Source organism: Salvelinus alpinus, chromosome 38, assembly GCF_045679555.1.
Source record: "Salvelinus alpinus chromosome 38, SLU_Salpinus.1, whole genome shotgun sequence".
Classification (NCBI taxonomy): Eukaryota; Metazoa; Chordata; class Actinopteri; order Salmoniformes; family Salmonidae; genus Salvelinus; species Salvelinus alpinus.
This window is the reverse complement of record NC_092123.1, coordinates 1007919-1021911: the sequence shown is the minus strand read 5'-3', so window position 1 is coordinate 1021911 and position 13993 is coordinate 1007919. Positions and strand designations below refer to the sequence as shown.

The 13993-nt window shown below is 48.1% G+C and overlaps 1 protein-coding gene across 2 annotated transcripts in view; it reads right to left on the bottom strand.

Moving 5' to 3' along the window:
* The window catches only part of gna11b (guanine nucleotide binding protein (G protein), alpha 11b (Gq class)), a 36267-nt gene that overhangs the window by 12339 nt on the left and 9935 nt on the right, over positions 1-13993 (bottom strand). For both annotated transcript variants that reach the window (XM_071387195.1, XM_071387196.1), the window contains exons 2-3: positions 1577-1761; positions 1262-1416 (exon numbers count right to left, since the gene is read on the bottom strand). In XM_071387195.1, coding sequence (XP_071243296.1) covers positions 1262-1416; positions 1577-1761 — 340 coding nt within the window. The remainder of the gene's footprint in view (positions 1-1261; positions 1417-1576; positions 1762-13993) is intronic.

Sequence of the window (13993 nt, the reverse complement as noted above, 5' to 3'; positions counted from 1 at the left end):
CCCACCCGGGAGGCCCTTCACCACCCTCCTTTTGAAGCTTCCAGTCTGTTATTCGAACTCAATCAGCATGACCTGATCTCCAGCCTTGTCCTTGTCAACACTCACACCTGTGTTAACGAGAGAATTACTGACATGATGTCAGCTGGTCCTTTTGTGGCAGGGCTGAAATGCAGTGGAAATGTTTTTGGGGGATACAGTTCATTTGCATGGTAAAGAGGGACTTTGCAATGAATTGCAATTCATCTGATCACTCTTCATAACATTCTGGAGTATATGCAAATTGCCATCATACAAACTGAGGCAGCAGACTTTGTGAAAATTAATATTTGTGTCATTCTCAAAACTTTTGGCCACGCCTGTATGTGTACATTTATTTCGCAATGCTCGCAACGTGAGCACTGTGGTCAGCATGTAACACACACACACACACACACACACACACACACACACACACACACACACACACACACACACACACACACACACACACACACACACACACACACACACACACACACACACACACACACACACACACACACACACACACACACAAACACACGGGCAGAAGAGACTGATTAGCTGTAATACAACAGGGTTTTGACAGGGGGCAGCGTTGGGAGCGATTCTTCAGCCCTGGTTGGAGATGCCCTGGGGTATGCAGGGGTTCGTTTTCCAGCCCAGTCCAACTCAAACACCCCCATTTCAGCTTATCAAGGTCCTCACGTCCAATTAGCTGGGTGTCAGCAGAGATGGTGTCCTCTCATAACATTAACAGGCAATCAACCAGGAATCAAAGATCAACATTACGCTCACACACACGATTCAATTTATTCTAAGGTTTGACTTGAATTAAATGTCAGGAATAGATTGTGTAAATGGTAAATGTGTGTGTAGTAGTCATTTTATTGAAGAATAAGTACTGGAAAATTATTTCCAGAACCTTTAGAAGGTAAAGCAATGGTGTAAGTTCAATATCAGCTTTCAATTAGCTGAGTGTGAGGGGTGGAGAGAGGAGTATATGAACTGTAGTGTGTGTGTGTGTGTGTGTGTGTGTGTGTGAGAGAGAGACAGTCGGTCTCTCACTCTATTTCTATCCATCAGCTCTCCGGAGTGGGGGCAACCGGTCGAGAGGCACTGCAGTGAACCACACACACACACTAAAACCCACGCGCAAATGCCTTAACCCCAACACACACATCCAAGTGCGCTCACATCCACCCGAACAACCTCTTACACACAGAGACACACCAGAACATACTATTTAGTGGAGTCTGACAGCTGGTATTCCCTGCGTCTGTCGTAGGCCTCCTGTATCCCAGGGTCGGCCCACAGGGTCTTGATGGCGCTGATGTAGGGCTGGTCGAAACCACAGATCTTCTCTATGTCCACCTCCTTCACTAACATGGCATTAGACTGGGGAGGGAGGGGAGAGACAGACAGACAGAGGGAAGAGTGAGTGCATTGGAACTATATTGTGTTTGTGTGAGTGACTGTGGACGTGTTCTGACCAAGCCAATTCTGGTTGTGTGTGTGGAAGGCAGTGTTTTTTTATGGTTGCGTTAGTACTTCCTACCCGGTTCTGTTCGTATTTGAAGGGGATCTTGAGGTTCTCTGTGGCTTTGATCATAGACTGCATGGAGGTGAAGATGTTCTGGTACACCAGCCTGATGAAACCCCTCTTGTCCTCCTCTGTGTAGCCCGCCCCGTGGATGATCCTCATCTGCTTGATGAATGTACTCTTCCCACTCTCTCCTGTACCTGGACACACACATAGAACACCCACTGTTAGCACCACTCTCTCCTGTACCTGGACACACACATAGAACACCCACTGTTAGCACCACTCTCTCCTGTACCTGGACACACACATAGAACACCCACTGTTAGCACCACTCTCTCCTGTACCTGGACACACACATAGAACACCCGCTGTTAGCACCACTCTCTCCTGTACCTGGACACACACATAGAACACCCGCTGTTAGCACCACTCTCTCCTGTACCTGGACACACACATAGAACACCCACTGTTAGCACCACTCTCTCCTGTACCTGGACACACACATAGAAAACCCACTGTTAGCACCACTCTCTCCTGTACCTGGACACACACATAGAACACCCACTGTTAGCACCACTCTCTCCTGTACCTGGACACACACATAGAACACCCACTGTTAGCACCACTCTCTCCTGTACCTGGACACACACATAGAACACCCACTGTTAGCACCACTCTCTCCTGTACCTGGACACACACATAGAAAACCCACTGTTAGCACCACTCTCTCCTGTACCTGGACACACACATAGAACACCCACTGTTAGCACCACTCTCTCCTGTACCTGGACACACACATAGAACACCCACTGTTAGCACCACTCTCTCCTGTACCTGGACACACACATAGAACACCCACTGTTAGCACCACTCTCTCCTGTACCTGGACACACACATAGAACACCCACTGTTAGCACCACTCTCTCCTGTACCTGGACACACATAGAACACCCACTGTTAGCACCACTCTCTCCTGTACCTGGACACACACATAGAACACCCACTGTTAGCACCACTCTCTCCTGTACCTGGACACACACATAGAACACCCACTGTTAGCACCACTCTCTCCTGTACCTGGACACACACATAGAACACCCACTGTTAGCACCACTCTCTCCTGTACCTGGACACACACATAGAACACCCACTGTTAGCACCACTCTCTCCTGTACCTGGACACACACATAGAACACCCACTGTTAGCACCACTCTCTCCTGTACCTGGACACACACATAGAACACCCACTGTTAGCACCACTCTCTCCTGTACCTGGACACACACATAGAACACCCACTGTTAGCACCACTCTCTCCTGTACCTGGACACACACATACAGTGAGCTCCAGAAGAACTTGTTTTGACCCTGTAGTCCAGCACTTAGGATTTGAAATGATACAATGACTACTAGGTGAAAGTGCAGACTGTCAACTTTGAGGGTATTTTCATCCATATTGTGTTAACGGTTTAGAAATTACAACTATTTTTTATACATAGTTTCCCCCCCCATTTTAGGGGACCAAAAGTATTGGGACAAATTCACCTGTGTATTAAAGTAGTCAACATTTTTGCATTTGGTCCCATAACCCTAGCATGCAATGATTACATGAAGCTTGTGACTCTACAAATATGTTTGATGCATTTGCTGTTTCTTTTGGTTGTTTACCATTAATTTTTATTGGGCACAAAATAATGTATTGTGTCACTTTTTTAGAAAATAATATGTTTCTTACACTTCTACATTACATGTGGATGCTACCATGATTATGGATAATCCTGAATGAATCGTGTATAATGATAAGTGACAAAGTTAGAGGCATAAATATCATACCACCAAAAAATGCTAATCTCCCCTGTTATTGTAATGGTGAGAGGTTAGCATGTTTTAGGGGTATGATATTTATGCCTCTAACTTTGTCACTTATCATTATACACGATTCATTCAGGATTATCCATAATCATGGTAGCATCCACATGTAATGTAGAAGTGTAAGAAACATATTATTTTCTAAAAAAGTGACTCCAAAAGGACAATTTTTTTACCATTAATTTCTATTGGGCACAAAATAATCCGAAACACAACCAAAACAAACAGCAAATGCATCCGACACCCTGTGCTGTGCAACAGGTGCGCTAATTTAGCGGGATAGGTGTGTAAATGCTATTCATAAAATAACATTTCAAAAGTGTGTAAATTGCATCAAACCTTCAATACATCACTGGAGAGCATAGTATACAGAGCCAGACAGAGTGAGACAGAGCGAGACAGCGAGCGAGACAGCGAGCGAGACAGCGAGCGAGACAGAGAGCGACCCAGAGAGGCAGAGAGCCAGCCAGAAAGACAGAGAGACAGCCAGAGAGACAGAGAGCGAGCCAGAGAGCGACACAGAGAGACAGAGAGACAGCCAGAAAGACAGAGAGCGAGCCAGAGAGAGAGCGAACCAGAGAGACAGAGAGAGAGCGAACCAGAGAGACAGAGAGCGAGCCAGAGAGACAGAGAGCGAGCCAGAGAGCGAACCAGAGAAACAGAGAGCGAGCCAGAGAGCCAACCAGAGAAACAGAGAGCGAGCCAGAGAGCCGAGGGGCGACCCAGAGAGACAGAGAGCGAGCCAGAGAGACAGAGAGCGAGACAGAGAGCGAACCAGAGAGACAGAGAGCGAGACAGAGAGACAGAGAGCGAGCCAGAGAGTGACCCAGAGAGACAGAGAGCCAGCCAGAATGACAGAGAGACAGAGCGAGCCAGAGAGCGAGACAGAGAGCGAGACAGAGAGACAGAGAGCGAGACAGAGAGCGAGACAGAGAGCGAGACAGAGAGAGAGCGAGACAGAGAGAGAGCGAACCAGAGAAACAGAGAGCGAGCCAGAGAGACAGAGAGCGAGACAGAGAGCGAGACAGAGAGCGAGACAGAGAGCGAGACAGAGAGCGAGACAGAGAGCGAGACAGAGAGCGAGACAGAGAGCGAGACAGAGAGCGAGACAGAGAGCGAGACAGAGAGCGAGCGAACCAGAGAGACAGAGAGCGAGCGAGCCAGAGAGCGAGCGAGCCAGAGAGACAGAGAGCGAGACAGAGACAGAGAGCGACCCAGAGACAGAGAGACAGCCAGAAAGACAGAGAGCGAGCCAGAGAGACAGAGAGCGAGGCAGAGAGACAGAGAGCGAGCCAGAGAGACAGAGAGCGACCCAGAGACAGAGAGACAGCCAGAAAGACAGAGAGCGAGCCAGAGAGACAGAGAGCGAGGCAGAGAGACAGAGAGCGAGCCAGAGAGACAGAGAGCGAGTGAACCAGAAAGACAGAGAGAAAGCGAACCAGAGAGACAGAGAGAGAGCGAACCAGAAAGACAGAGAGAGAGCGAACCAGAGAGACAGAGAGAAAGCGAACCAGAGAGACAGAGAGAGAGCGAACCAGAAAGACAGAGAGAGAGCGAACCAGAAAGACAGAGAGAGAGCGAACCAGAGAGACAGAGAGAGAGAGCGAACCAGAGAGACAGAGAGCGAGCGAACCAGAGAGACAGAGAGAGAGAGCGAACCAGAGAGACAGAGAGCGAGCGAACCAGAGACAGAGAGCGAGCGAACCAGAGACAGAGAGCGAGCGAACCAGAGAGACAGAGAGCGAACCAGAGAGACAGAGAGCGAACCAGAGAGACAGAGAGCGAGACAGAGAGCGAGACAGAGCGAGACAGAGAGCGAGACAGAGCGAGACAGAGAGCGAGCGAACCAGAGAGACAGAGAGCGAGCGAACCAGAGAGACAGAGAGAGAGAGGGAACCAGAGAGACAGAGAGAGAGAGCGAACCAGAGAGACAGAGAGAGAGAGCGAACCAGAGAGACAGAGAGCGAGCGAACCAGAGAGACAGAGAGCGCAACAGAGAGACAGAGAGCGAACCAGAGAGACAGAGAGCGAACCAGAGAGACAGAGAGCGAACCAGAGAGACAGAGAGCGAACCAGAGAGACAGAGAGCGAACCAGAGAGACAGAGAGCGAGCGAACCAGAGAGACAGAGAGCGCGACAGAGAGACAGAGAGCGCGACAGAGAGACAGAGAGCGAACCAGAGAGACAGAGAGCGAACCAGAGAGACAGAGAGAGAGAGCGAACCAGAGAGACAGAGAGCGAGCGAACCAGAGAGACAGAGAGCGCAACAGAGAGACAGAGAGCGAACCAGAGAGACAGAGAGCGAACCAGAGAGACAGAGAGCGAACCAGAGAGACAGAGAGCGAACCAGAGAGACAGAGAGCGAACCAGAGAGACAGAGAGCGAGACAGAGAGCGAACCAGAGAGACAGAGAGCGAGACAGAGAGCGAACCAGAGAGACAGAGAGAGAGCGAACCAGAGAGACAGAGAGAGAGAGCGAACCAGAGAGACAGAGAGCGAGCGAACCAGAGAGACAGAGAGCGCGACAGAGAGACAGAGAGCGAACCAGAGAGACAGAGAGCGAACCAGAGAGACAGAGAGCGAACCAGAGAGACAGAGAGAGAGCGAACCAGAGAGACAGAGAGAGAGAGCGAACCAGAGAGACAGAGAGCGAGCGAACCAGAGAGACAGAGAGCGCGACAGAGAGACAGAGAGCGAACCAGAGAGACAGAGAGCGAACCAGAGAGACAGAGAGCGAACCAGAGAGACAGAGAGCGAACCAGAGAGACAGAGAGCGAACCAGAGAGACAGAGAGCGAACCAGAGAGACAGAGAGCGAACCAGAGAGACAGAGAGCGAACCAGAGAGACAGAGAGCGAACCAGAGAGACAGAGAGCGAGCCAGAGAGACAGAGAGCGAGCCAGAGAGACAGAGAGCGAGCCAGAGAGACAGAGAGCGAGCCAGAGAGCGAGACAGAGCGAGACAGAGAGCGAACCAGAGAGACAGAGAGCGAGACAGAGAGACAGAGAGCGAGCCAGAGAGCCAGCCAGAAGACAGAGAGAGAGACAGAGAGAGAGACAGAGAGCGAGCCAGAGAGACAGCCAGAGAGACAGAGCGAGCCAGACAGACAGAGCGAGCCAGACAGACAGAGCGAGCCAGACAGACAGAGCGAGCCAGACAGACAGAGCGAGCCAGACAGACAGAGCGAGCCAGACAGACAGAGCGAGCGAGCCAGACAGAGCGAGAGAGCCAGACAGAGCGAGAGAGCCAGACAGAGCGAGAGAGCCAGACAGAGCGAGCGAGCCAGACAGAGCGAGCGAGCCGGACAGACAGAGCGAGCCGGACAGACAGACAGAGCGAGCCAGAGAGCGAGCGGGCGAGACAGAGAGCCAGCGGGCGAGCCAGAGGGAGTGCCAGAGGGAGAGCCAGAGGGCGAGCCAGAGGGAGAGCAAGCGAGCGAGACAGAGAGTGAGCGAGGGAGGGAGTTGTGTTGTGAGTGCCAGAGTGAAGGGGAATCCAGTGAGATCCGTTTCAACAGTGTCGTTCTTTAACACAAACAGCTACGACAACAGCTTCCACCAGAAGGAACCAGATGATTGTCAGATCGCCACAGCCATGTTCTCCTCCTCAGACCGACACCCCCACCAGAACCACCCAGAGCTCCATTCAACCCAGCCTGCACTGCAGTATCCATTCACACAGTGGCTCGTTTCACCCCCATGGTCAACTACAAAGCATAGAACGGTTTGGGGTTACTATGAAATCCTACTGCTGTACGACCAACTAGTTAGACTACCCTCACAGTTTCCATAAAGTAGTACTTGCTCACTCCCACCTCATGAATTTAAAATCATTGGCTTGGTGTAGGTATGGGCTACAGGGAGTTTCCACTGGCTTCGCATTCCTTCTTTCACCAGTCCTTTCCTTTCCAATCCATGAAGAGGAATGAATGAGTGCACTTCCGTGAGAAGAGTAATAATCGTAAACAGAGGAATGAGTTCAAATGAGGCTCCATCCAACCAATGACATACACTGAACAAAAAAGAAAACGCAACATGTAAAGTGTTGGTCCCATGTTTCATGAGCTGTAATAATAGATCACAGAAATGTTCCATACGCACAATAACTCTCGCTCAAATTTTGTGCACAAATTTGTTTCCATCCCTGTTAGTGAGCATTTTTCCTTTGCCAAAATAATCCATCCACCTGACAGGTGTGGCATATCAAGAAGCTGATTAAACAGCACGATGATTACACAGGTGCACCTTGTGCTGGGGACAATTTAAAAAAAGGCCAATCTATAACGTGCAGTTTTGTCACAACACAATGCCACAGATGTGTCAGGTTGAGGAGCGTGCAATTGGCATGCTGACTGCAGGAATATCCACCAGAGCTGTTGCCAGAGAATTAAAATGTTGATTTCTCTACCAACATCGTTTTAGAGAATGCATTTTAATCGATGAACATTTGAATGCACAAAAATACAGTGACGAGATCCTGTGGACCACTGTGAGCGCCATTTTTTTTTTTTTGTAAAGGTGTCTGTGACCAACAGATGCACATCTGTATTCCAAGTCGTGAAATCCATAGATTAGGGCCTAATTTATTTATTTTAATTGACTGATTTCCTAAAACTGTAACTCAGTAAAAATCTATGAAATTGTTGCATGTTGCGCTTCTATTTTTGTTCCGTATATAATCCAGGGGAGGCAGGGGATTGGTTCAAACAAAACTGTCACATGACCTGACTGCCAGAAGTAGACCCTCGTCTTTCCTGCAGAAACTCGGGACCCTGCCATACCCTCATCTCCTTTAGCTAATACAAGCCTCTCCAGGGCCCAGCCAGACACCATGCATTACAAAACAGTACTGGGAACAGGTCTAATAGATTACGCTAAACTGTTTATGCTCTCAGATATGTCAAAGGTTCTTTGTCCCAATACTACAGCCATCTGTGAGTGAGTGAGATATAAGGGGGGGGAGGGTTATGGAAGACAATAACAGCCATATCATTGAGTGAGATTAAACAACTTGAGCCGCTTGTCTTTTAAAGGAGTGGTGTTCCCCTCCAGGCCTACAGGTCCACAATACCGCTGCTTCTCTGTTCTCCCTGGTAATTCATTGATTTATGTCACCAACTGTCCTCACCTGGGTCGTGTCTAGCACGCACGAGACGGAAAGAAACGGCGAGGTACCATCTGAACTTGTCCAAATCAGAAATTCACAAAGTAACCATTTTAGCTAGATTTACTTCAGCTAGCTGGCTAAACCCTCACTAGCCAAGGGGGCTGCTGGTAACCCATATTTCTTAGCCTCTCTGCACCATATGCACAGAAATACACATATACCCTGAGGCAGGCTACCAACAGGCTACTGCCATGTCAATCCCTAAACACAGATCTGCTATATCTGCAAACTGAAAGAGCTGGAGAAATAAACACCAACACCTACATTCAAGGTTTTTGAAGAGCAGCCATATCTCGGTTGCCATGGCAACCCCTCTTCTCTCCCCCTGCAGTTGTTCCTCTTTCTTTCCTAGCGGATAGTAAATATAACTGTGCCTCAGGCTCTCTCTCTGCTGCTATGTAGAAGGGCCCTGCTCCTCTCTTCAGTCTGTTAGATACAATACTGAGGAGGAGGATGAAGTTGTTCCTAGACAACTGTTGTGCTGCTGCCATGTTGTGTTGCTACCATGTTGTTGTCATGTGGTGTCGCTACCATGCTGTGTTGTCATCTGTTGCTGCCATGCTATGCTGTTGTCTTTTGTCTCTCTACATGTAGTGTTGTGGTGCCTCTTGTCGTGATGTGTGTTTTGTATTATGTTTTTAATCCCAGCCCCCGCCCCCGTAGGAGGCCTTTTGGTAGGCCATCATTGTGAATAAGAATTTGTTCTTAACTGACTTGCCTACATAAATAAAGGTTAAATAAAAAAATATATAGATTACCAGTCAAACGTTTGGACACGCCTACTCATTTAAGGGTTTTCTTTATTTTTACTATTTTCTACATTGTAGAATAATAGTGAAGACATCAAAACTATGAAATAACACATATGGAATCATGTAGTTACCAAAAAAGTGTTAAGCAAATCAAAATATATTTTAGATTCTAGAAAGTAGCCACCCTTTGCCGTGATGACAGCTTTGCACACTTGGCATTCTCTCAACCAGCTTCATGAGGAATGCTTATCCAACAGTCTTGAAGAAGTTCCCACATAAGCTGAGCACTTGTTGGCTGATTTTCCTTCACTCTGCAGCCCTACTCATCTCAAACCATCTCAATTGGGTTGAGGTCGGGCGATTGTGGAGGCCAGGTCATCTGATGCAGCACTCAATCACTCTCCTTTTTGGTCAAATAGCCCTTACACAGCCTGGAGGTGTGTTTTCGGTCAGTGTCCTGTTGAAAAACAAATAATAGTCCCACTAAACGCAAACCAGATGGGATGGCGGATCGCTGCAGAATGCAGTGGTAGCCATGCTGATTAAGTGTGCCTTGAATTCTAAATAAGTCACTGATACTGTCAACAGCAGAGCACCACCACACCATCACACCTCCTCCACCATTCTTCACGGTGGGAACCACACATGCAGAGATCATCCGTTCACCTACTCTGCGTTTCACAAAGACAGTTTGGACTCATCAGACCAAAGGACAGATGTCCACTGGTCTAATGTCCATTGCTCGTGTTTCTTAGCCCAATCAAGTGTTTTCTTCTTATTGGTGTCCTTTAGTGGTGGTTTCTTTGCAGCAATTTGACCGTGAAGACCTGATTCATGCAGTCTCCTCTGAACAGTTGATGTTGAGATGTGTCTGTTACTTGAACTCTGTGAAGCATTTATTTGGGCTGCAGTCTGAGGTGCAGTTAACTCTAATGAACTTATCCTCTGCAGCAGAGGTAACTCTGGGTCTTCCTTTCCTGTGGCGGTCCTCATGAGAGCCAGTTTCATCATAGCGCTTGATGGGTTTTTGCGACTGCACCCTACCATGTCACAACACAACTAATTGTCTCAAACGCATTAAGAAGGAAAGAAATTCCACAAATTTAACAAGGCACCTGTTGAAATGCATTCCAGGTGACTACCTTGTGAAATTGGTTGAGAGAATGCCAAGAGTATGCAAAGCTGTCATCAAGGCAAATGGTGGTACTTTGAAGAATCTCAAATATAAAATATATTTTGATTTTAACAATTTTCTGGTTATTACATGATTCCATATGTGTTATTTCATAGTTTTGATGTCTTCACTATTATTCTACAACGTAGAAAATAGTTAAAATAAAGAAAATCCCTTGAATGCGTAGGTGTGTCCAAACTTTTGACGTGTGTGTGTGTGTGTGTGTGTGTGTGTACACACTACTCAAGTTCAACACAACGTCCAGATTTTTTTGCTGACTGCATGCTATCTTTCTGTTTCCCTGAAGAATTGTATGTTAAACAAACACATTCAACGTTTGTGTGCATTTACCAAATAATTTTTCCATTGTAGTGTTTAGTGTCCGCTAAAAATCAGTGCTGTGTGTTTCTGTTTGCTGAGGTATTTGCGCAAGGTTCCCCTATTATTCTGCTCTCTTGCCACCATCATATCTGATACCACATACACCCCTCTCTTTACCAGACGTGTGTGTGTGTGTGGGCTGTGTGTTTCACCCTGCGCTGTAGCCTCGTGGGCGTTTTTCTAAGCACTGCTGTCTTTCTCGTGCTGCAGCCTGGAAAGACCCAAGTAGTGTCAGCTAGTAAAAGGTGTGAGAGTGTATATGTAAGCGTTGCTCTGGTTCGCTCTCTCTCTCTCTCTCTCTTTGCCGACTGGGAAGGAAAGCGTTATCAAACCCAGCAGTGTGATCTATTAAAAGGTGACCTCCGTTTTTTTAGGTCGCCACCAAAAAAGAATGGACAGATTCTAGTTCTGAATATCCCAAATGCTTGACAGGGAGGAGAATGAGCTGAGGGACGGGAGAGGCGAAGGGAAGAGAGAGGAAGGGGGGGGTGGATGATAATGGTGGAGATGGTTTCCAGCCAAGGGGAGTGGGAGGAAGACAAAGATTAGGGGCATGAGAGGAGAGCTGGAGTAAGGGCGAGGCTGGGTGAAGGGGAGGCGGGAGTGGGCTGGGGGGGGAGGCGGGAGTGGGCTGGGGGAGTGGAGGCGGGAGTGGGCTGGGGGAGAGGAGTGGAGGCGGGAGTGGGCTGGGGGAGTGGAGGCGGGAGTGGGCTGGGGGAGTGGAGGCGGGAGTGGGCTGGGGGAGTGGAGGCGGGAGTGGGCTGGGGGAGTGGAGGCGGGAGTGGGCTGGGGGAGTGGAGGCGGGAGTGGGCTGGGTGAAGAGAAGGGGGGAGTGGGCTGGGGGAGTGGAGGCGGGAGTGGGCTGGGTGAAGAGAAGGGGGGAGTGGGCTGGGGGAGAGGAGGCGGGAGTGGGCTGGGTGAAGAGAAGGGGGGAGTGGGCTGGGGGAGAGGAGGGAGACAGAGGCTGGGTGAAGAGAAGGGGAGGCGGGAGTGGGCTGGGGGAGAGGAGGGAGACAGAGGCTGGTAGTGTGCTCTAGAGGAGAGGAAGCGACAGAACAGAAGCGAGATGGAGGGAGAGATCTTATGATAGGGTCACGAGAAATAAATCAGACCTCAGACTGATCTTTCACTGAGGACACAGGCCGTGTCCCAACACTGTTACAGCCTCTTCTCTCTTTGGGCTGCATCCCAATACTGTGAAGGGGAAATACAAAACTGACCTTACATCAGCAGCGTCTTTTATATATTATACGGTACCAGTCAAAAGTTTGGACACACCGACTCATTCCAGGGTTTTTCTCTATTTTTACTATTTTCTACATTGTAGAATAGTGAAGACATCAAAACTCTGGTGACACTGTGATTTATACAAAAATTCAAGGCACACAGCATTCAGCAGCGATACGCCATCCCTTCTGGTTTGCGATTAGTGGTACGATCATTTGTTTGTCAACAGGACAATGACCCAACACACCAATAGGCTGTGTAAGAACTATTTGACCAAGAAGGAGAGTGATGGAGTGCTGCATCAGATGACCTGGCCTCCACAACCACCCGACCTCAACCCAATTAAGATGGTTTGGGATGAGTTGGACCACAGACTGAAGGAAAAGCAGCCAACAAGAGCTCAGCATATGTGGGAACTCCTTCAAGACTGTTGGAAAAAGCATTCCAGGTGAAGCTGGTTGAGAGAATGCCAAGTGTGTGCAAAGCTGTCATCAAGGCAAAGGGTGGCTACTTTCTAGAATCTAAAATATATTTTGATTTGTTTCAAACTTTTGGTTACTACATGATTCCATATGTATTATTTCATAGTTTATGTTTTCATTATTATTCTACAATGTAGAGCATAGTAAAAATAAAGAAAAACCCTTGAATGAGTAGGTGTGTCCAAACCTTGGACTGGTACTGTACATAGTAGATTTCCGATTTAGAAACAAATAAAAAACACTGAACCCCAACAAACCAGACCAAAGTCTGCACATGCAGACACAACCTGTAATATCTCAGAATGGATTTCCTCTGCTGACAGTTCAGTGCAATTTAACTACTTTTCTAATAAGTTCAATACATTTTTTTATTCTGTTTCTATGTCTGGATTCCGTTTTTATAGGGCCCTACCTAGTGACTTATGTGTGTGTGTGTGTGTGTGTGTGTATATATATAAGTGTGTTTGCAAATCCAGAGGTAGACATTTGCATTGTGGTAAAGCAGACTGCTGATAACAGGTTAGGTGAGGTTAACCAGTGGTGAACTGTGGTTGATTATCTGTGTAGCTCATTTCTGGATTTCCCCACTGTGGGATGGGAACGTGATCATAGACCGTGTCGATGCTGCCCAAGCTTCGTCAACAATGCCTCGCACCTAACAAAAAACACAACTACTACGTATTTTTCGATTCGTTTTTCCCCAAGGTGGTTTTGTTGTACCCTGAACCTGTTGTGGAAACGTAGATGTGTGTGTACTACTTTAGAAAGGAGAAGAAATAAAGGACTATTCAGCTAATCATAGTTAACACAGAGACATTTGGAGCGAAGAGACAGGAGCATGCCTGCTGGGCGTCCCAAAGTATACGTATCTCTCTGGCAGCATTTAGGAGACACACACACACACACACGTGGCAGCCCTAAGGCATACAACACACACCAGCTGCCTACCAACTGTGGTTATAGAGATCCTGTGGTCAGCACCCCAGGCCAGTCAATGTTACCTACGCTGTGACACCCCACCTTCCTTAGTTGGCCTACCTAAACACACACACACACACACACACACACACACACACACACACACACACACACACACACACACACACACACACACACACACTTATCCCCAAGCTTAGGGAAAGAAGGGGGAACAAACCAGTGTATCAGTTCCATTCTGACATCAACAGGGGGGAGGGGATATAAAGAGACAGAAAAAGGGAATGATGAGAGAGGGGGTGCAGAGAAATAGGGATACAGAGAGGGGGAGAAAGAGACGTGGGGGTCTGACCACTGGGGTATAAGAACTGGAGACTGCGTCCAAGACGTACGCCTCGTTGTTTTCAAGGTAATCTACTCACGTTCACCAATTCATGGACCGTC